Source organism: Microtus oregoni, unplaced genomic scaffold, assembly GCF_018167655.1.
Source record: "Microtus oregoni isolate MIOR12 unplaced genomic scaffold, Mior012 000002F_ref0000024, whole genome shotgun sequence".
In the NCBI taxonomy this organism is placed as follows: Eukaryota; Metazoa; Chordata; class Mammalia; order Rodentia; family Cricetidae; genus Microtus; species Microtus oregoni.
The window spans coordinates 59,637,655-59,658,164 of record NW_024543061.1 but is presented as its reverse complement, the minus strand read 5'-3'; the positions used below and the strand labels follow the sequence as shown (position 1 = coordinate 59,658,164).

Genomic DNA, 20,510 nt, shown 5'->3' with positions numbered 1-20,510 from the left:
GGGCATCGGAGGTGACTGTACCTTCCACTACCGTGCTGTGATCTGTCCTTCCCTGGCTTTCCCTCTCTGCCCTGGCTGCTACCTCGATGTTCTACGTGTCTTTGAGATGGGTGTTTTAGGCCCCACCTACAAGTGAACCTCATGTCCTCATGGCACTTTCTCCTGTGCCGGACAGACTGTAACATCCTCCAGCTCCCTCCACAATGCAGCAAATGACAGAGTTTTAGTCTTCCTTGTTTTGACCATCGCTTTCAATAAAAGAATGAGATTGACTGGAAAAACACCCGAGGGCCTCACAACCCCATGAACATCATTTCATAAAAGCCTTTGTGATACCCCGCCCCCCCGCCGGTTGTCAGTGTAATACATATGTGTGAAGTGAGATGTGGTCAACTTCAAAAATGTATTTAAGGGCAGTAGCTGGAGGGAGTCTTTCAACCCTCCTCCAGGTAGAAGTCCCCAGATCCCTTCGTAATCTGCTTTGTGGGCAATCTCTGGAAATAAGAGCATCCAACCGCTCACTTGGATTGTGTTGGAGACTTGTGTTTCCAGGTCAAGGACAAGCACGTCACAGCTCACCCAGGGTGTTTCTCTGAGTGAGTCACCAGGCGCGGTGAAGCGTCCTTGCTGTCACTATCCTTACTGCAGTTTTCTGAGCAGCCATCTGAATGCACAGTGTCGTTGAGGCTCCAGTGAGAGGCGCATGTCTTCAAGTTCAGGGCTGGCATCAGGGCCTTTTGTCTGCAGTCCAGTCAGCACTGTTACTGTTCTTAGAGAAGGACAGTGAGGTCATGAGACCTCACGCGTGGACCAGGAGGTCTGGATGCTTTGAGAGGCAGGGCTCTCCGTGAGTTCTCTAAGGATCTCAGCAGCTCTAAAGCCACAGAAACTGCTATTAAAGTGCCTGACTAGTAGGAAGACTCGGGGAGTTATCCTCCGGGAGATCTGAGAAGGAGAAACACACTTGCTTAACAGAAGAGCCACACACGGGTGTCCCATTGCCAAGCTCGGCTGGCAGGTTCACAGGGCCAACACCCAACCCATATTCTAAGCATTTCAGGTCTGAGGTTGGAGACAGGTTCTCAGGAAGCAGGAGTTTCCCCAGCAGGTGACACGCTGCAGAGAAAGCCTGTCTTTTATTCCCTTCCCGCTGTGCACATGTGAACATCTAAACGTACGCCTTTCCAGATGATTTGGGGCCTGAAGAAGTAGCCTCCGCTTAGACAATGGAGTTATTCTGCTTCTGGACTTTTTTAGGCCCGCAAATGCTGTTCTGTCTTCTATCGTGGGGCTCTGGGATGCCCTCTGGTCAAAGCAATTTTTAAAGAGTTGTTTCTTGTCAGTATTTTCACAGTGAGAATACACAAAATAGTTAAAAGAGAATCAATGGGCAATCACTCCAAGATCGTATAACAATATCTAGCAGTGAAGTTCTTTTTCTAAATAAAACTAAAAAGCAAAACAAAATCCATACCTCTAACATGGGCCATGTGAGAATTATTTAAGAGGCAGCGAAAACTTGTAAGTTAAAAATAGTGTTTATCAGACCTCAGGAAAATCAAATATGGTGACCAGTTGTCTAATAAGAGTCAGTATGAACACAGTTCGCTAAGTCCTATCTTGGGACTTAAACGATACAGCCTGCCCCGTTGGCTCTGCAGCTCGCTGGGATCCAGAGGATGCTCTGAGAGACAGACCCGCCCTTCACTGTCTTTAGTGTGATACCTAAGCAGTGCAACCTTGGGCAAATGGCCTAACTCTATACCCAGTCATCTCATCTGGAATCAGCCCTCTTCCCATCCTTTGAGGTCATTAGGCTGAGATGCTCTACGGGATGTCAGCATCAGGACCACCCTCTCTAACACACAGTGTGCCGTAGTGCTTGTCAGCATCTATTGCACTAGCGTTTCTATTGCGCTTGTTATAAACCAAAATACTCTTGTTGTCACCTGTTCCTCCCCTGCAACTGCCTCCCTCACTCTCGAATATGCCATTAGATCAACTTTAGAAGACACACCCACCCTAAAACATGACCACTAATGGGGTCCTCAAAGCCCCATGTGATCTTCACGTCCTTATCCAGAGTCTTGCCCAACCCCCCACCGGACCCCCAGTCCTCCTGGCTTTTTTTACCACCTTCTAAAGCAGAGGCTCAGGAGTTTATGGAGCCTCTCACCCCCTCTAAGGCCATCAATAAACAGGAATCTGGTATTTGTGACGTTCCCAGGCTAGAGTCTATAGAGAAGATGCCCAGACTAAAGAGCCATATGCTGTCCTTGTGGGGGGAAGGGAAGTTACTTCCTGGGGTGGTAACTGTCACCTATAGGAGCTTAAGAAGATGCTCTAAAGATTATTTGAATGCTCCTCCTCTCAGACTCCATCATGTTTATGATGTTGGGGGTCAGTTAGGTAATGCCCAGTACCTCTGGTCTAGAAACTCAAAGAAGCACCTTCCCAAAGCCATCCCAAGGTCAAGACCAGGCAGTCGTGGTATCTTGACCAAGTCTTATCCTCCATGAAGGATGGAGACGACAGAGGAACTAGCAGGAACTGTGCCTTGGCCCAAACTGTCCTAGCCCCTAAGCAAGACAGTCTAGAATTCCTTATGGCTCCTTCTGACCAACCACACACCAATTTATGCTCCTGTCATACAAATACTCCCAGAGTCTGCTGCATATGCTGCGTATTCAAGGACCAGGCTCAAGTTCACTGCAGTTTTGGTCCAAGGATGGCCATGCTGGCGTCCCTTGGCAAGTCCAAAGAGAGGGAAGAGAGAGATTGTGCTTGCTCACTGTATATATTCTGGCCCCCACATTGCTTTACTTGATTCTCATTCTTTTTTCTGTTCTTCTGTCACAAAGCACCATAGTACACAAACTTACTGTGTGAAAATCCATTTGAGAATGCTTCCAGCAATAGATAACTTGCCACCAAAACCAAGAGAACATTTTCTCAGTTTGGTGTAAGATTGGTTGGCAGGGGTACCTTCAGTGATGTCCCTCTCTGGAACAGAAGAATAGGGTGGGGCACCATGAAGCATCCTCAACAGTTAATCCTGTTGTTTCTACCACCTTTTATTTATAGCAAAAGGGCTGGTTGACACCAGCATGATGTTAAAGGGCTGGCCCCAAGTTCTTTGAAGCGAAAGATTTCTGAACTGAAAGGTTCTGGAAAATCTCAGATCATTAAAGAAGAGAAAGGAGAATTCTACAGAGGCCCAGATCCTGAAACAGATTTACAGAGGGAAAAGAGATGGCGACAAAGTGTCCCTGAACAGAGGGTGTTGAGTCAACCCAGGAGACTGAGGGCCAAGGCTAGCAATAAAGAACAAGTGGTCACCGGTCAGTGAGTGAAGAAAACATGAAGGCCAGTGAGGCCGAGGGGAGGGGAGGGGAGAGTTAGGTAGACTGGAACTTGGCCAGGTCAGACTCCCTCAAGTGCACCACAGTTCAGGGAAAGAACAATGAGCCAGTGGATAGGGACCCGGAGGCAGAAACACAGCTGGAGAGGAGGGTGCAGTAGAAGAAGCATGCGTGTCCAGTGATGGGTAGAGGGCCTGGAGGTCCCAGCTATGTGTGGACCCCTGTTCTGACCCCAGATGTTTAGGTCTCCCAGGTTTTCTATGAGGTCTAAGTATTTGTTGGAGACCTAAGTATTTGTTCTCCAAAAGTCTGTTGGTGTGTGAGGTGTGTGGTTCGTGCTTTTGGTCAGTTAGGATAAAAGCTGATGTCGTTAAGCCTGAAGGCCGAGCTCCAGTTAGCTTCCTGAAAAGGACCGCGGTTCAGGGTGGGGACCATGGTCCTGTGTTCAGCAGTCACGACCCTGAGATGGGGACTGAGAGGGTTTGCAGGCCCAGGGGCATCACCTATATTTCCAGTGCTACTGACTGAGACCTGCAGATCTCACCATATTGCCCATGGTGGAAATACGCCCTCCACATACCCCGCTGTCAGCTGTGGCATGCTGGACTCACACAGCCAGCTCCCTAACCTCAGAACCACACTAGTGTTCTGTTTTTAAAAATCACATTTTAATTTATTTAATACAATACTTTATTCTTTGAGAATTTCATACATGTATCAAATGTATTTAGATCATAATTACCTCCTTCTCCCCCAGACTCCTCCCAGATTCACTTCCCAACCCCTCCATGCTCCCATCTCTGTATCCTTCCATCCTCACCCCTGCTCCACCTTACAACATGCTCCCATCTCTGTATCCCTCCATCCTCACCCCTGCTCCACCTTACAACATGCTCCCATCTCTGTATCCTTCCATCCTCACCCCTGCTCCTACTTTACAACATGCTCCCATCTCTGTATCCTTCCATCCTCACCCCTGCTCCTACTTTACAATATGCTCCCATCTCTGTATCCCTCCATCCTCACCCCTGCTCCCACCTTACAACATGCTCCCATCTCTGTATCCCTCCATCCTCACCCCTGCTCCTACTTTACAACATGCTCCCATCTCTGTATCCCTCCATCCTCACCCCTGCTCCCACCTTACAATATGCTCCCATCTCTGTATCCTTCCATCCTCACCCCTGCTCCTACTTTACAACATGCTCCCATCTCTGTATCCCTCCATCCTCACCCCTGCTCCTACTTTACAACATGCTCCCATCTCTGTATCCCTCCATCCTCACCCCTGCTCCTACTTTACAACATGCTCCCATCTCTGTATCCCTCCATCCTCACCCCTGCTCCCACCTTACAATATGCTCCCATCTCTGTATCCTTCCATCCTCACCCCTGCTCCCACCTTACAACATGCTCCCATCTCTGTATCCCTCCATCCTCACCCCTGCTCCACCTTACAACATGCTCCCATCTCTGTATCCCTCCATCCTCACCCCTTCTCCCACCTTACAACATGCTCCCATCTCTGTATCCCTCCATCCTCACCCCTGCTCCACTTTACAACATGCTCCCATCTCTGTATCCCTCCATCCTCACCCCTGCTCCACCTTACAACATGCTCCCATCTCTGTATCCCTCCATCCTCACCCCTGCTCCTACTTTACAACATGCTCCCATCTCTGTATCCCTCCATCCTCACCCCTGCTTCCAGTTTACAACATGCTCCCATCTCTGTATCCTTCCATCTTTACCCCTGCTCCTACTTTACAACATGCTCCCATCTCTGTATCCCTCCATCCTCACCCTGCTCCACCTTACAACATGCTCCCATCTCTGTATCCCTCCATCCTCACCCCTGCTCCACCTTACAACATGCTCCCATCTCTGTATCCCTCCATCCTCACCCCTGCTTCACCTTACAACATGCTCCCATCTCTGTATCCCTCCATCCTCACCCCTGCTCCACCTTACAACATGTACACAAAAGCAAACACACGCCTGTGGGCGCACTGCCTGTCCCTCAGGTAAGGACAAACTGTTACATTCATAGTAAAATTGTTCATTTATTCAGTAAACTACTCATTGATCACCTTCTGAGGGCCAGGCACAGTTAAGAGAAGAAGAGCTGGCCAGATAGCTGAGAGAAGTTTCAGTGAAGGTCTGGTGACAATGCTGTGCCAGAGGCCTCGAGCCAGAACAATGGCTCATTGCAATGAGCATTTTGGGGGTTGGGCTGATTAGAAAAGGATATACTACATGACAAACAGCCGCTCCCGATGCCACTAGGACAAATGAAGAGGTGTTGGAAAGATGGATGAAGGAGATAGTTTTCGTTTGTTTATTTGCTTTTGTTTTTAATTAATTTGGGGGGCATGCTGCAGGGGCGAGGGGCAGATACAGAGGGATTGGGAGATGAGCGGGATTGGGGCACGTGATGTTAATTTCCCAAAACATCAATAAGGAATTTTTTATTTAAAGAGAAAGAGAGAATAAAGGAACCAAACAGCACATGTGACTCCCTTCCCCCAAGGACCTCAATTCTGGTAGGGAAAAGAAACACTAAGCCAAGAAATAGACATTTGTCTGGTGGTGATATTTCCTTTAAAAATAGAATGAGCTGCTGTTCAAATGGCTCATTGAATGAAGTTCTCGCTGTGCAGGCCTGACGGTCTGAGTTCAGTCACAGAACCATGTAGAGGTAGGACAGGATGCCTGCAGAAAGTTATCCTCTGACCTCCAGAGGTGTACTGTGGTTCACTTACACACACACACACACACACACACACAACACAATAATACGAATTTTAAGATATAATGTAGAACAAGGGACTAAAGCCGAGGTCAGGGACGCTTGCTCTGAGATCAGAGACCCAGGACCTAAAGGAGGACCATACTTTCCTCTGGGAAGGAGCTGAGTAGGCTGTTGATGGAAGAGGACCTGTTTGCAGAGCATCAAGACTCATGCGACTGGAGTGAAAGAGGACGAGCATAGGAGCCAGGAAGTTCAGGGTTTTCTTTCTTTCTTTCTTTCTTTCTTTTTTCTTTTGGTTTTTCGAGACAGGGTTTCTCTGTAGCTTTGGTTCCTGTCCTGTAACTAGTTCTTGTAGACCAGGCTGGCCTCAGATTCACAGAGATCCACCTGCCTCTGCCTCCCGAGTGCTGGGATTAAAGGCATGCGCCACCACCGCCCAGCTGGTTCAGGATTTTCTACCAGGTATCATGAAGGGCGGTGGCTGGGAGTGGCTCCATTATGAAGGGCTCACTGTTCTGGTGTGGTAAATTGCTATGGGAAGCAGGAGGCTGTTCTAGAAATCCCAGTGAGAGAGGCTGGTGGCTAGGCCAAGGTGATGGACTCAGTGGGAGGTGGCCAAAATCAAGATTTGTTTTGAAGATGGAACGTTGGGATTTACTAGTGTGGGGTAAGGAAAGTACAGGTTGGCCCTGCTGTTCTTATCTCCTGACATGGGAGAAAGGTCAGCAGGAAACTTCACGACTCATGATGTGGTACCCCTTCCTAGCTACCTGAAGCCCAGACTAATCAGGATAGCACTTGGGTTCGGGCATGCGGGCCATATTGGAGAAAAGGGCTATGCTTTAGCTAGTGTTTCCCCTTGGCCAGCCTGTTCATCTCTGTCTGGCTCTCAGGTGGGTTCTGCTTTGCCCTGTGCTCCAGCCCTTTGCCATAGACTCCACTTGCCTAGAGCTTCAGGCCTCAGGAGACCCTGGGTCAAGAAAATCTTCTGTCCTGTCTTGTTTCTTCAGCCTCTTCACCTGGTCTCCGTAGTGACTTATCCTCTGGAGTCCAGAGCTTCTGTGGCTGACTCCTTTGAGTGACCCCATGACTCCCAGATATAGCTAACTCTCGGGTCAACCCCAGCCCCGTGTACTTCACAACTTCCCTTGACCGTTATGACCTTCCGTGACAGTTGAACTCAGTCTCCATGCAGACACCCTCCACTTTGTATGACTGGACATTTAATATGCTCTAAAGTTGCTGGTTTCCGAATACCAGTGTGTTGAGAGGCCCTGCACTGACTGCTTGTAAATCACTCAAGCCCCAGCATCAGAGAGTGTGACCTCATGGTTCCCGGGGGACCTGAGAAGACACTTTTAGGACATGGTTAATATCTGAGCAGCTTCTGCTCTCCGGTAGGTTTGGAGGAGCTGTTTCAAGTATAATAGGGAAAGGTGTTCCAAACCCAAATCTCTCTCTGATTTCTTGCGTTAAGCAGATCAGCACCAACTCTGACCAATAGGGACTCCAGGGAGCCGCTCGCACATCAGGGGTTTTCAGAGCCACCAATCCTAGCCTGTAAGAACTGACACAGAGAAGTTGTGAGACTGAGGAAGGTGAGGGACACAGACTATGGTTACGTGCAGTTCAGTTCAGTGACTTGCTGATGAATGGGTAGTCTGGAGGTGCAGACAGGCCAATTGGATCCTACAATTTGACTCAGAAAAAAATAGTTTTTGATGTGTTTCTAGATTAGAACAAAAGTTATTGCATTATCGCCATAATGGACCTGTTGTCTTAGTACAGTATCAAAGAGTCAGGGGCTCTCCAGAGCCAGGTCTGATTGCAAAGCCCTGCATGCCATCCTAATGGTCTTATCTCTGTAGTTTACTGCCAAAGTATGTAAGGAAAAGAAACCGCAAGGGTTAGTTAGCCTGGGGTAATTGCAGTGGATAGGACTCAAGATGGCCATGGTCGTGTGACGTTGAACCAGTAATCTGGGCTGTGGGTGGGAGCTCTGCTGCCAGAATGGGTTACTCCAGCTGGCTCTTGAAGAAAGGCTCATTCCCTCTGATCACTGAGCTAATAAGCTGTAAACAGAGGCCCAGAGGACTCCCTGGAGGGCGCCCTGGAGCACCCTTGCCTGGAGCTGTCCCCATTAGAGTGATGAGTTAGCTGTAATCTAAAATTATCAAAATCCTGTGGGTTCTTATTGAAACTGTAGCTCTCTGGGCCCAGATACAGGGTCAGAATTTCCAAAGGAATGACCTTTAAAAACAGACCACCGTGACAGGGAGGTCGGGGCCATGGCTAAGCTCTTTCTCACTCTTTGCTGTGAGTAGCACCGTTCCCATCTCCCCAGGTAGCTGCTGCTGCAATCTGCTCAGACTGGCATTCTGGGCGAGGGGAGTGTGTTTTTCTGTTAAAAAGCAGAAATGTCCCTGGTAATTATAAACTTGAATTAGCTGTGTGACAGACTGGGCAGCCTTGAGAAGAGGGAGGAAATTATCTTCCAGGTTACCTAATGACTGTACACACCCCTGCTATCTCCATTTCTTTCCAGGCAGGAAGGCGGAAAGGGAGGGGGCATAATGACTTTTCCCAGGGCATCAGCAGCTGGCAGAGCGGGTGGGAATGTCTGGCCTCTGAGCCCTCTCTCCTTACTGATGCTGAATTTATAGCTCTGCATCCTAATTGTGAGTCCATTCACACCGCTACCCAACCCGGCAAAGGAAATGGGGGCAATATCAGGGAATTGTGGCAGAGCCAGCAGGGGTGCACAGGTGAAGGCTGGTGGAGGGCAGCAGAGGACGGGCAGCTGAACTCCCTGTCTGTCCCCAGGTACTGGAACTCCTTGAGCAACCTCGTGGCGTCCTTGCTGAATTCAGTACGCTCCATCGCCTCCTTGCTGCTGCTCCTCTTCCTCTTCATCATCATCTTCTCCCTCCTGGGGATGCAGCTGTTTGGAGGGAAGTTCAACTTTGATGAGATGCAGACCCGCAGGAGCACCTTTGATAACTTCCCTCAGTCACTGCTCACTGTGTTCCAGGTACGGACTCGCTGCTGCCATTCGCACTGGGAGGGGAGTTCAGCCAAGTGGGAGGTGGGCAAGAAGAAGCCTTGAAAAGATGGGGCGGGGAAAGCAGGCCCCTTTCTCTGGGCATGATGCCAGCCTAGGTCATCCGCGGAAGGCCTTTCTGTAGTGTCTTGTCTCTCAACCTTCCACGGAGCTGCATGTGGCTGGACTAAGGATGCACCAATCTAACTGATCAGTTTAAAAATGTTTGTGTGGCCATGGCACCCATTAGTCAAAACAAACAAACCTGTATGAACACACCAAACGGAGAGGAGACTGATCTGGTTGGGAGGTAAAGGACCTGACTTTGCTCTCCAGCATCCTTGCTCCAGCATCCTTGCCACTGGAAGAATTCCAGCTGGTCCAGAGTAGTGCTTTCATGAATGTTTCGGCAAATGACAGCTACATGTATTTGAAACAAGTATTTGAGTTTCAGAATGGACTTATTTACAAATAAAGGGAACAATCTGTATACATTTATATTGCTAAAATCTTAATGATGGCACCAAATGATTCTGTTTAATTCACCTGACACTGCCACCCAGGGAACTAATGGTGACCATCTCTTATACTGTATGCCAAGAGCAACCTGATATTTTGATCACCAAGCTTTTATATATGCCAGTGGCCGTGCAGTTTGTCTGCGGGTAGGGGTCAACTTGCCCAGGCTTGTAGTCCCCAAGAATAATTGGGAGCCAGAACAGGAAAAGTCTAAATGAGATTTGGGGAATTTCTGTTAATAAAGTGGGACAGGGCAGGGCAGGCAGGGCAGGGGAGTTTGGGGGTTTGCTGTTGGTCTAACGCTGTGTCCCTTATTGGTGGGAATGTGTCATTCAGATCCTGACCGGGGAGGACTGGAATTCGGTGATGTATGATGGGATCATGGCTTATGGCGGCCCCTCTTTTCCAGGGATGTTAGTCTGTATTTACTTCATCATCCTCTTCATCTGTGGAAATTGTATCCTTTGATGCTGATGCTGCCCCAACCCTGCTATCCCACTCGGCCTTTTGCACAGTGCCATATGTGTGCTCTAAGGCCCCGATTGGGGCTCTGTGCTGTGGCTGCCCATCTGCAGGCTAGCTGGGCAAGACCACTCTTGGAAGGAAATGTGTTCTGGCCTAGAACCACTTCAGCCATGGTGTGGGTCTGGGTGCATGCTGCAGCCGGGACCCAGGAGACAGTGCACCTCACATTCCTGAGCCCATTTACACTCGAGGGCCACCCTCTCTAGGAGGTGTGCTCTGGTCATAGTCTAGGTGAATGAGGCCCCTAAGCATTGCAGCCTGCGCAACCAAACTCGCACAGTCTAGGACGCAGTGTGTCTGGAGTTGTGTGCCCTGGCCGCTCTGGAGCCACTGCACTCACTCAGATCTCAACCCTGTGCGTTATCAGTTTCCTCCCTTTGAAGCTGTTCTTGGGGCTACAGTCATAGACAGATGAACAAATTACCAAGTCCTTCCTGATAGCTCCTTCCCGATCAGAAGCAGGGACAGGACTCCAGTGCCTCAAGCCCTAGGCTTTTCTTTTCTCCCACTGGTTGAGTCTGTGAGAGTGGAGTCTAGAGCTGGTTGATAAGATAGAAACACTCCTAGCCCCAAATTTGAGAGAAACCCTTGGTTTGGGTCATTCAAAAGTAAAGAACACTATGCTACCTGCAGGGAAAATTAGCATTCTATCAGCCAGATGGCCTTGGTATACCAAAGGCCTTCTTCTTTGGCATATCTACAGTACAAGACAGGGTGAGAATCCCTGGTCCAGTAACCTTTTATGTGCCTACAGATTGCATTAGGTAGAAAACCACTTGAGCTTCTCACGTACAAAATTATTAAAGGTTTGGAGAAGTCAATGTCTAAGTATGTGTAAAGGATTATATGAAAACAAATGTACTTTGGGCCCTATCCCTGAGATAAATCCCATCATGTGTATTTCAAAATTTGAAAAATAAATTGAAATCCAGATCTTTGCTGCAGGCGTTCTGAATTTGCAGTGGAATAATAGAAAGTACTGCTTAAAGGGTCCCGGTGAGTTGGCTGGGAAAATGCACATAAGGGCTCCTTAGCACCAGATTCAAGGGCCAAAAGTCAATAGTCATCTAGTACAAACCCTTCTCTGGGGAGTTCTAGCTCTGTGTAGCCAGTGGTATGGATTTATGGGTGCCCAGGACTGGGTATTGGGTTCAACAAACTTAAAACTGCCCAGCTATTCCTTCTTGGTTCTGTGGTTCTCTGGTCCATAGTGTTTCTGTTGGTAGAAAAGCAGGGCTTGGCAGGGTGGGAGAAACAGGCAGATAACTGCTTCAACAAGAATTCTCAAATCAGCCCAGCTCTAGTCATGCAGACACCTCAAAGGGTGTTCGTATGTCACGGACTGACGCGATCCAAGCCACCTCTTCAGTGCCGTGTTATGTGAATGAATCTTAAGAACAATCTGATAGAGGTGGTGCTGCCTGTCAAAGCCAGGCATTTCAGTGGTAAAATGAAGAATCAAATCCAGCAGTTAAAGAGCAAGGCAGAGCCTGGTGCTTCAGACCTGTCCTGCTCCAGTCTGCAAAGCCTGCCTGGTCTCAACCACTTAGAAAACTCTGAACAGTGAGCAGGCAGGTGGGGACAGAAAAGAAGGCACACAGCTGGTCTCCACCCGTCAAAGTGGATTTCTCCTGAAGAGCTCTTACTTCTGCATGCTCTGTACTCTCCCTGCCCCCTGTGGTCATCATGTTTCCCAAAACCAAGGGTCGTTTTCTTTAAGAATGGACACAAACAGATATCCTACTGAATGTGTTCTTGGCCATTGCCGTGGACAACCTGGCTGATGCCGAGAGCCTCACTTCCGCTCAAAAGGAAGAAGAAGAAGAGAAGGAGAGAAAGAAGCTGGCCAGGTAACCCTCTAAGCTTAGAAAGTCATCCCCACTGGTGGGAGAAAGGGCTGGTGCTCATCCCATGGCCATTTTTGGCTGAATTGGACTGGAGTGATGCTTTCATGGTACTTTGGCTCCTCCTGTAATGTCCAGCAGTTGCTGTATAGTCTCTGCAAAGACGTTGCATTTCCCGCACCGGTCCAGGAAGTCAGGGGCGATCCCTTGGGAAGAGAAGCAATGGAAACACAAGGAGGAGATGGGGGAGGGGAAAAGCTGCCTTCGGAAAAAAAAACACAACTCCAGCTCAGAAAATAATGCTTTTCTCACTATTTTTGTACCCTTGGTGTGTTAGAAAGACAGAATAAGGTTCTACATTCCACCCCAGTTGTGTAGCTAGAACTGTCTTATGCCCTTGTTGGACACTGAGCAGAGATCCTTTAGGAATCCTAAGTGAGACCCAGAATCCTCGGATTTAAAAGGGGGAGCAACTAAGGATCTGGGAGAGGTCGAATGTGTCTCGGACAGAGCCGGGGGTGGGCAGCACTGTGGTACCTATCCTGGAGCTGCAGGTGTGATATCCCTAGAGCAGAGATAATATATGTAGACCCAGGGCTGGTCTTGCTGCCCCCAGAAGACCACAAAGCAGTTCCTGTCTACACTGTCCACTATCATTCCAGTAAACATCCATTTCTGGGTTTTTTTCCTGCTGACCGGCCAGGACTGCCAGCCCAGAGAAGAAACAGGAGGTGATGGAGAAGCCGGCAGTGGAGGAGAGCAAAGAGGAGAAAATTGAGCTGAAGTCCATTACTGCAGATGGAGAGTCTCCACCCACTACCAAGGTGAGGGGCTGGCGTCTTTAGGAGCTCAGGGACTGTCACTAAGTGGCGGGGTGAGGGGGGGTCTTCCTGTTCTTTACCTGAATGAAAGCAAAAGAAGGGAAGGATGAGGGGAGAAGAGAGTGACGATGGAATTGAGGGGGAAGAAAAGACACGCTGGTGGAACCTTGGCCTTTCTGATGTTCCAAGGGGAGCTGAAAGCCACAAGGACAAAGATGAATTTTTTTTTTAAGCTCAGCGCCTGACTATGGTGTAATTCCAAGGCTCCTCTAAGCCCGAGAACCCTAGCACTCATTCTAACTGAATTCTTCTTCCTTCATTTGGCTGCCTAGATCAACATGGATGACCTCCAGCCCAGTGAAAATGAGGATAAGAGCCCCCACTCCAACCCCGACACTGCAGGTACTGTTGTACTACCTGGCCCTGAGACTGAAAGGCTGTGGGTGGAGACTCAGCTATGTGGGAGTGGCCGAGCCCTGGGGTCCATGGGACTGGTCTCCTCTATGAACACCTTCACCACTAAGCGTCTCGTGTCTGGATTTAAGTATTGCCAGTTACCGTCTGCGGGAAATGTTCTTCCTGGGTTCCTCACGATAATATTGGGATAATACCATATTTGAGGAAGACTTTTTGAAATAGAATTACTTTGGCTTATTCTTTTTTAAATTTCTGTTTTGTTGTTTAAGAAAAGGGGGAAGTATGCAGGATACAAATTAATGATTTTCTAATAGTAGTAAATTTCATGAAGAAATTTATCATAAAATAATTCTTCCATATACAGATCATTTTACCAGCTATTAAAGACTAATGCAAATTTTCATACTAATGAGATATATAGGCTTGTTTTCATATAAATAAACAAATCTTGACTAAATATTCGATGTTGCAGGTCACAGAGCATCTTCAACATTTCTCATAGTTGATCAATATTTTTATTTCATAATTGTCAGCGCTAAGAATACTTCTCACATAAAACGTTTTAAGCAATAGACCTATGCTTAGAGCCAGATAAAGCAATTGCTAGAAGTGTCATCCTAATCCCAAGCCAAAATTCATTTCATGATTTTTCTTAATGACACTCAACTCAGCAACTCAAGCAGCACTTTTTAAAATCTAGAGATCAGCTGATTCTTACGTTAGAGGAATGATAGTGAACTATTGCCTGTTTCCCACAATTAAACCATTATGTGTCTGCAACAGCAGAAGACTCTGTATGAACTTTACGATAGGCAATGGCTTTAAATCCGAATTGCGACATCTCCAGCAGCGCTCGCTGGCGTGGCTTGGCGTGCTAGCACACATAGTGCAAGTGCCTGCTGGATGTTGAGAACCTAGGCTGCACTAAAGCTGTGTGAATCATAGCGGGTGCTGGCAGAAGCACCTTCGGTGCCTCTCACCTTTGCTTTCGAGTTCCGTTTTGGTGGCTGCACAGTCATAAACCTTTCACTATGGGCAAAGTTTTTACAACCCCACTGTATAACAGCCGCGGCCCACCGTTTAAGAAGCTGTGCTCCTGCGCCACCGATGTGGTTAACGTTTCATCCCACCACGTGTGTCGCTGTCACTGTCAACTTACATATTTTATTAGTATAGCATATGCTGCTGCATTCTGCTCACCTAATAATAGTCAATCCAGAATCCATCTTGTCATTACTCAGGAGGCATTGCTCACTAGGAGGACAGCTGCCGTCACAGATGTCCCATTTGTGGCTCCATAAAATGCTCTCAGGTCTCTCGTTGCCAAAGGAACTCCTGCTGACAAGATTCTGTGCATTTGTCTGATGCATGACCTGACAGACAGTCTCCTTTCAGAGGGTTTTAAGGTTGGAGGCCCTGGCTGTCCCGCCACAATCTACACCCCAACTTCTGGAAGCCCCATCCCAACGTGAACCTTAGGCTTGCTTCCTCAAGCTGCCAGTTTGTCTCAAGCTCCAAACTTGAAGGCAACGCACAGCAAATGACTGTGGATTGTAAATGACCTTTCTTCTTTAGCCAGGTTAGACTGCACTCGACTGGTACCCCAGGGAGGTGGCCAAAAGCCAAGCTAAGCTATGTCTCCTTGTTGCTTTCCCCCACTGGTTCTCTGCTGGGTCTACAGAGATGCTATAGGCCTCCTCCCTGGAAGCAGCTCGCTTTCTCCTCCACCCTTACTCCCTTCTCGCTGCAAGAGAAGTAGGAGTTGGTGTCTGCGGCTCACAGGAAGAGCCGAGTGTGTCCAGGGTTTGATGTCTCAAAACCCTAAGGGTTTATAGGGAAGGCTGTGCAGAATCTTAAAGACTTGCTAGGAGCAATGACTCAAAGCAAAGGAAAGATTTTTGTCTGTGTCCCCAATAAATAAATTCTATTCTGTAATGATGTTTTCCAGATAATTGGGAGAAAAATTGAATATGGACCAGGGGCTAAATTATTTTAAGTAGATTTTTGCTAATCATGTTAGTATAATAATGTGGTAATTCTGTTTCTAAAATACAACAGTGTTTATGTCTAGAGTCTGAAGTGTTTAGAAGTTGCTTTAAAAATGGTTCAACAATCTCCTAAAGTGAGAGCAGAAAAGATAAGTAAAACTACATCAGCCAAATGGCAGTAGATGTTGAAAGCAGACGGAGAGCCACCTTACAAGTCTCTCTACTCCTGTAAAGTTTAAGTAAAATTATAGTAATATATAAGAAGAGCCCATCCCAGGCTAGTGTGGCCTGTAAGAGGCAGCCCCATGTACACTGTGCCTGTATCTGAGTCTTTTCAGCTAAGCCCCCTGAACCCCCACTTCTGCATGTCAGAGGGATGGCAGACCTCCTAAGTCTGTGGCAGTGACCTTGAGCTGTGTTGTTCTAAGTAGAACGTAGAGTGTTGGCTTTTTAAAGCCTCTGGTAGACACTTGCCTTCATTTTTCTTGGTCCTTTCACCCCTTTAATTCTTATGTTGGTCAGCTTCCTGTCAGAGAAAAATACCAGAAATAGTGACTCTTTCAGGATGAAGGGCTCCAACTCACTCACAGGTTCAGAGGTCGAAGTCCGTGGTCTTTTGATGGAGTCACATGGGCCTTTGGCAAGGCCCAATAGGTCAAGGGTGGGTGGGTGTAGGTTCTGTTTCTTAAGAAAGTGTGGAAGTTTCATCATCAACAGAACCAAGGGCTGCTGGGATGGGGGTGTAGCTCAGCTGGTTGAATGCTTATCTCCTATCACATAGCCCTGGGTTCTATCCTCATACCGTGTGGGCACCACATAAAACAGATGTGGTAACCCACACATATAACCCCAGATATAATGGAGGGATGGATGGGGAGGTCAGTCCCTGAAGGCCGGGTAGTTGGGACACTGGGGGAAAGGTTACTCTCCAGCGTATGTTTTCTGGGAATCAGATAGGGAAATATGGGTGGGGTTTTTTGTTTGTTTGTTTAGTTGACTAGAATTTTGATGAATTTTTTGTTTTGTTTTGTTTTTTTACTTTTTATTTTGAGACAGGGTCTCATGTTGTAATTCTGGTTGGCCTGAAACTTAGTATATAAACCAGGCTGGCCTCAAACTCACGCAGATATCTACCTGCCTGAGCCTCCTGAGTACTGGAAAGTGTTTGGTTTTTTGCTTTTGTTTTTAGTCTCAAGTATAAATTGTTAATTTTAAAGGAATAGTTTTATTAAATTTATTCCTATTTTCTTAATATCGGATGCATTCTGTTTGCTTTCAGCTGCCTGTCCTCTCCTATTGCCTGTCTACCCGTGTGAGTCTCCTCCCTCTGCGCCTACAAAGCCCTTTCTCATATCCATGTCTCTGCACTAACATTCTTGTCAGTTCTGCAGAGCAGGCAATGAGAGGAAGCTCAAAGTGGAAGAGCATTAGCTTCAGCCAAACACACAGTATTACAGCTCCTTGGGCCCTAAGAAATAACTGCACACGGGGCACCTTAAAATAAACTAGGTTGATTCTATCACACTTTCGCATGTCTGACATCAGAGTGTTAGCAGGAAAGAATCCTTGCGTGTCTCTTCCTCTTTCCTTTTGGTAGCCAGAAATGTTCAGCTTGTAGACCTACCACACTCATCTCTGCCTCTGTCTTCATTTGCATGGCCTTCTAACCTGTGTGTGCCTTTAGACCTTCTCAGAAGACCAACTGTCATTAGATGTACGGCCCAACATAGTCCACCATAACTGATCACATCTGCAAACACCCTGTGTCTAAGGTCATACTCTGAAATTCGGGTGAGCATGACTTGGAGACTACCAGTCAACTCACTGAAGTTACTGGCCACACAATGCTTGGATTTAAGCAGATAGTCTGTTAGGAATTCAGAGCAGACAGGATGCGACTGAGAAAGACGTGGCAAACTAACTTCATATGCTCTGTATCTGTCTTCTGGGGAGATGATAGTGTGAGAGCTGCCACTTGCATGACTTCAGCTATACATCAGTGTCCTGAAATACGTATGTGCTATTACTGTTATTCCTTCAGAGGGGAAGCGGAGCACGGGGAGAGTGAGTCTAAGAGCCATATTCAGAAAGCAGCAGAGTCATGATTTAGATGAAGGCATTTTCTGGAACATTTCTGGGTATGGCAGCCATTGCAAGCTACCTTTCCCAGGCTGTTGATTTCCAAGCACACATAGCACCTTCCCTGTAGATGCTGTGAGGCGAGCTAAGTAGGAATGGGTCAACTGATTTCCATGCGGTCTAGCCACTGGCCAGGAGAACAGAGGAACCCTTCACCTGATGTTGCTGTCCAGCATCAGGACGAAAGCCTCTTGTCATTGCTAGAGCTCCGCTTTCCCTGCCTCACCTTCTGGGAAATCATAGGAAAATGCAGGGATTTTGAAGTTCACTTTTTAAAAATGAATATTAATTCAATTAGTTCCTTGACGGTTTTATGTATTTATTAACATATAGTGCATTCTGGTTACTCTTATCACCACCCCCGCCTTTCCTAACTCCCTTCCACCCCTGTCGTGCATGCCCTCCTCCCTACAGTCGTGTCTTTCTGTGTGGCTCTGTGACTCAGGGTTTAATCAGAGCTGCCTGGGTGATTGGCATTGGAGCTGTCCACTGCAGCCTGGTGGGCTCTTCCCTGGGTATTCAGCTGATGACAATAACTGCCCCTCCCCAGAATCCAGTGACGCCAATAGTTCAGCGTGGAGAGGTAGCACCCCATGAGTCTCTTCTTCCCACCCATGACTGGCTAACAGCAGGCCCAGTCTTATGCAGGCCCAGTAGAGGCAACCCAAGCTGCTGTGGGATCTCGCCTGCAGTGGCTGTCATTCCCAGAAGATAGCAGTTTGCGGTCCTCGTTCCTGTCTTCAGACTCACATGTTCCATCCAGTCCTTCTTTTGTCGTGTTCCTTGAATCTTAGATATAAATGCCCTATTTCGGACTAAGCATGCAACTGTCACTTATGCTTGGCACCTACAGCAGCCATGAGTCTCTGTGTTCACTACCATCCATTGCGACAGGAAAATTCTCAGATTGCTGCTGAGAGTACCGTTTGTCTATGGGCATAAAGATAAACTCTTTCAAAGGCAGTTTGTGGCCATGTCAGTTTGGGTACAAAGCAATAGTAAGTTCCCTCATTGATCAATGGGAGTTTCAAAATCGGACTTGGCCAGACAGGATTGCGCAAGTCAGCTAGGCCACCCCCTTCTCTCACCTGCAGCTAAGATGAATGGTGACACCTGGCAGTGCCCGAGCCTATCCCAACCCACTCTCTCACACCTTTCAACCAATCGTAACCAATCTTCTCTTTTTCTCAGTGTTAGGGGGTTTTCCAGCGTAGGGGATTTTCAGTTTTAAAACCACAAGTTTGGACAAAGTAGAACATATCCTATTTACAGACCTTAGAGCGATATACTTCCAGCAAAGCCTTCGACAGCCCCATGGGGCAGGGCAGAGCATTGGCCTGGATTAACATTCTACAGCTCAGAGCACCAGTAATGTCTTGATCCTGCCATAGGAGGTGTCCAGAAGGAGACACAGAGGGGAGAGCGAGACCTGGAGTTGAGAATGGAGCTTTTTGCTCTTTCTTACAGGGGAAGAGGATGAGGAGGAGCCGGAGATGCCTGTGGGGCCACGCCCCCGGCCCCTGTCTGAGCTACACCTTAAGGAAAAGGCGGTGCCTATGCCAGAAGCCAGTGCGTTTTTCATCTTCAGCCCCAACAACAGGTGTGTAAGAGTGGCAAGGGAAGGAAACTGCTTCCCCTTGGATCCGAACCTAGAACTTGCCTGTATCCAACCTACAGGAGAAGCCTAGGTGCCCCTGGCTCCCCACAACTTCTGTGGAGACACTAAATTAGGAATGTCCTGTATCATGAATCAGTTGGTCTGTGGTTAATTCCCTCTTCAGGATTTTCACGTGTGAAGTATTCCTAGTGGGCCACACTAAGTCCATTTACCTTAAGACACCAAGGCTCAGCGGTACTGAACTTGTCCTGCCTGTATCCCACCTTTTGTGACATCTCCTTCCTCTTCCTCCTTCGTACACAGGTTCCGCGTCCAGTGTCACCGCATCGTCAACGACACGATCTTCACCAACCTGATCCTCTTCTTCATTCTGCTCAGCAGCATCTCTCTGGCTGCCGAGGACCCCGTGCAACACACCTCCTTCAGGAACCATGTATGCACTCGGTTTTGCTCTCTGCACCCTGTCCTTCTGAGAGTGGAGCGGGCCCACAGCTTCTGCTGCTGCTGTCTTTGCTCAGTTAGGAGGCCTGTTCTGGACCTCATAATCCAATTACAGTGAAGAGTCCTCTAAGAGATTAGAACCTTGATAGAAAACCCAGCCCGGGAGTTTTCACTGAGCAAGTGAGCATGTATCCAATGCATCTGGCTAGTGATAATGGACAGGCATCTTGTTGCCTGTGGATGTTCCCCAGGAAGCTCAAGTTGCCTGTAAGTCAGCAATGTGGCCACTGGTTTCGCGCCCTGCTCCCATTCCCTCTGACTAAGAAGGAGCATTGGCAATTAGGTGCCGATGTTAAGGCTGACCTTATAAGAAAAGTAATTAAAAAAACAAACATGATAATCTTCAAGAGTAAATATGTTTGGAGCTACCCAAGGCTCTCATGATCAACATTAAATACTAAAAAGAATTGCCATACTTCAAAAATCCCGAAACTTTATTAAATTTCAGCCACACAGGCATGAAGAAAAAAGAGCCACTCCCCAAAGCTACGTCTATAAATAAAGTTCTCAACTCTGGGATTCTGCCTGTTCCAGGCTGTTTGCTGAGGTCAGGAGGAGTAGCCTCAGACCTGGTCCATCTCATAAGATGAAATCAAATATCAATGCTAGAGTTTGTTCTCAGCCTGGGCTGGCCTGGAGGATTTCCTTCCTAGGGCTCCAGGCCATGACAGCAGTGTGAATGTCCTCCTCTGACATAGCATGCCCCAGCTGTATGAGAGCTGGGCATTCTAGTGGCCCTGCAAAAGCAAACCCATTCTCTGCTCTCCTGACCAACATCCCGTGGTCTATTCTGGGTTTATAAGTAAATCGGGTGGATGATGGAAGGAAGCATCCAGATGGACGCTGTTCTGACCTGGTTCCTGTTGAGGCCTGCCCCGGCAGCTCCCCCTACCAGCCTACAGACACCAAGTCGAGCCAGGGCCACCCGTGCCAGCTCTGAGTGGGAACTAATGTGGGGAAGTCTTTCCTACCTGTCTCCTCGCC

At 47.8% G+C, this 20,510-nt stretch overlaps 1 protein-coding gene across 11 annotated transcripts in view; it reads left to right on the top strand.

Annotated features, from left to right (window-relative positions):
- Cacna1c (calcium voltage-gated channel subunit alpha1 C) overlaps nt 1-20,510 on the top strand; it is a 665,087-nt gene that overhangs the window by 551,262 nt on the left and 93,315 nt on the right. For all 11 annotated transcript variants that reach the window (XM_041642573.1, XM_041642544.1, XM_041642566.1 and 8 more), the window contains 7 exons: nt 8,938-9,145; nt 10,010-10,130; nt 11,934-12,048; nt 12,746-12,866; nt 13,196-13,265; nt 18,875-19,007; nt 19,329-19,458. In XM_041642573.1, the coding sequence (XP_041498507.1) occupies nt 8,938-9,145; nt 10,010-10,130; nt 11,934-12,048; nt 12,746-12,866; nt 13,196-13,265; nt 18,875-19,007; nt 19,329-19,458 (898 nt within the window). The remainder of the gene's footprint in view (nt 1-8,937; nt 9,146-10,009; nt 10,131-11,933; nt 12,049-12,745; nt 12,867-13,195; nt 13,266-18,874; nt 19,008-19,328; nt 19,459-20,510) is intronic.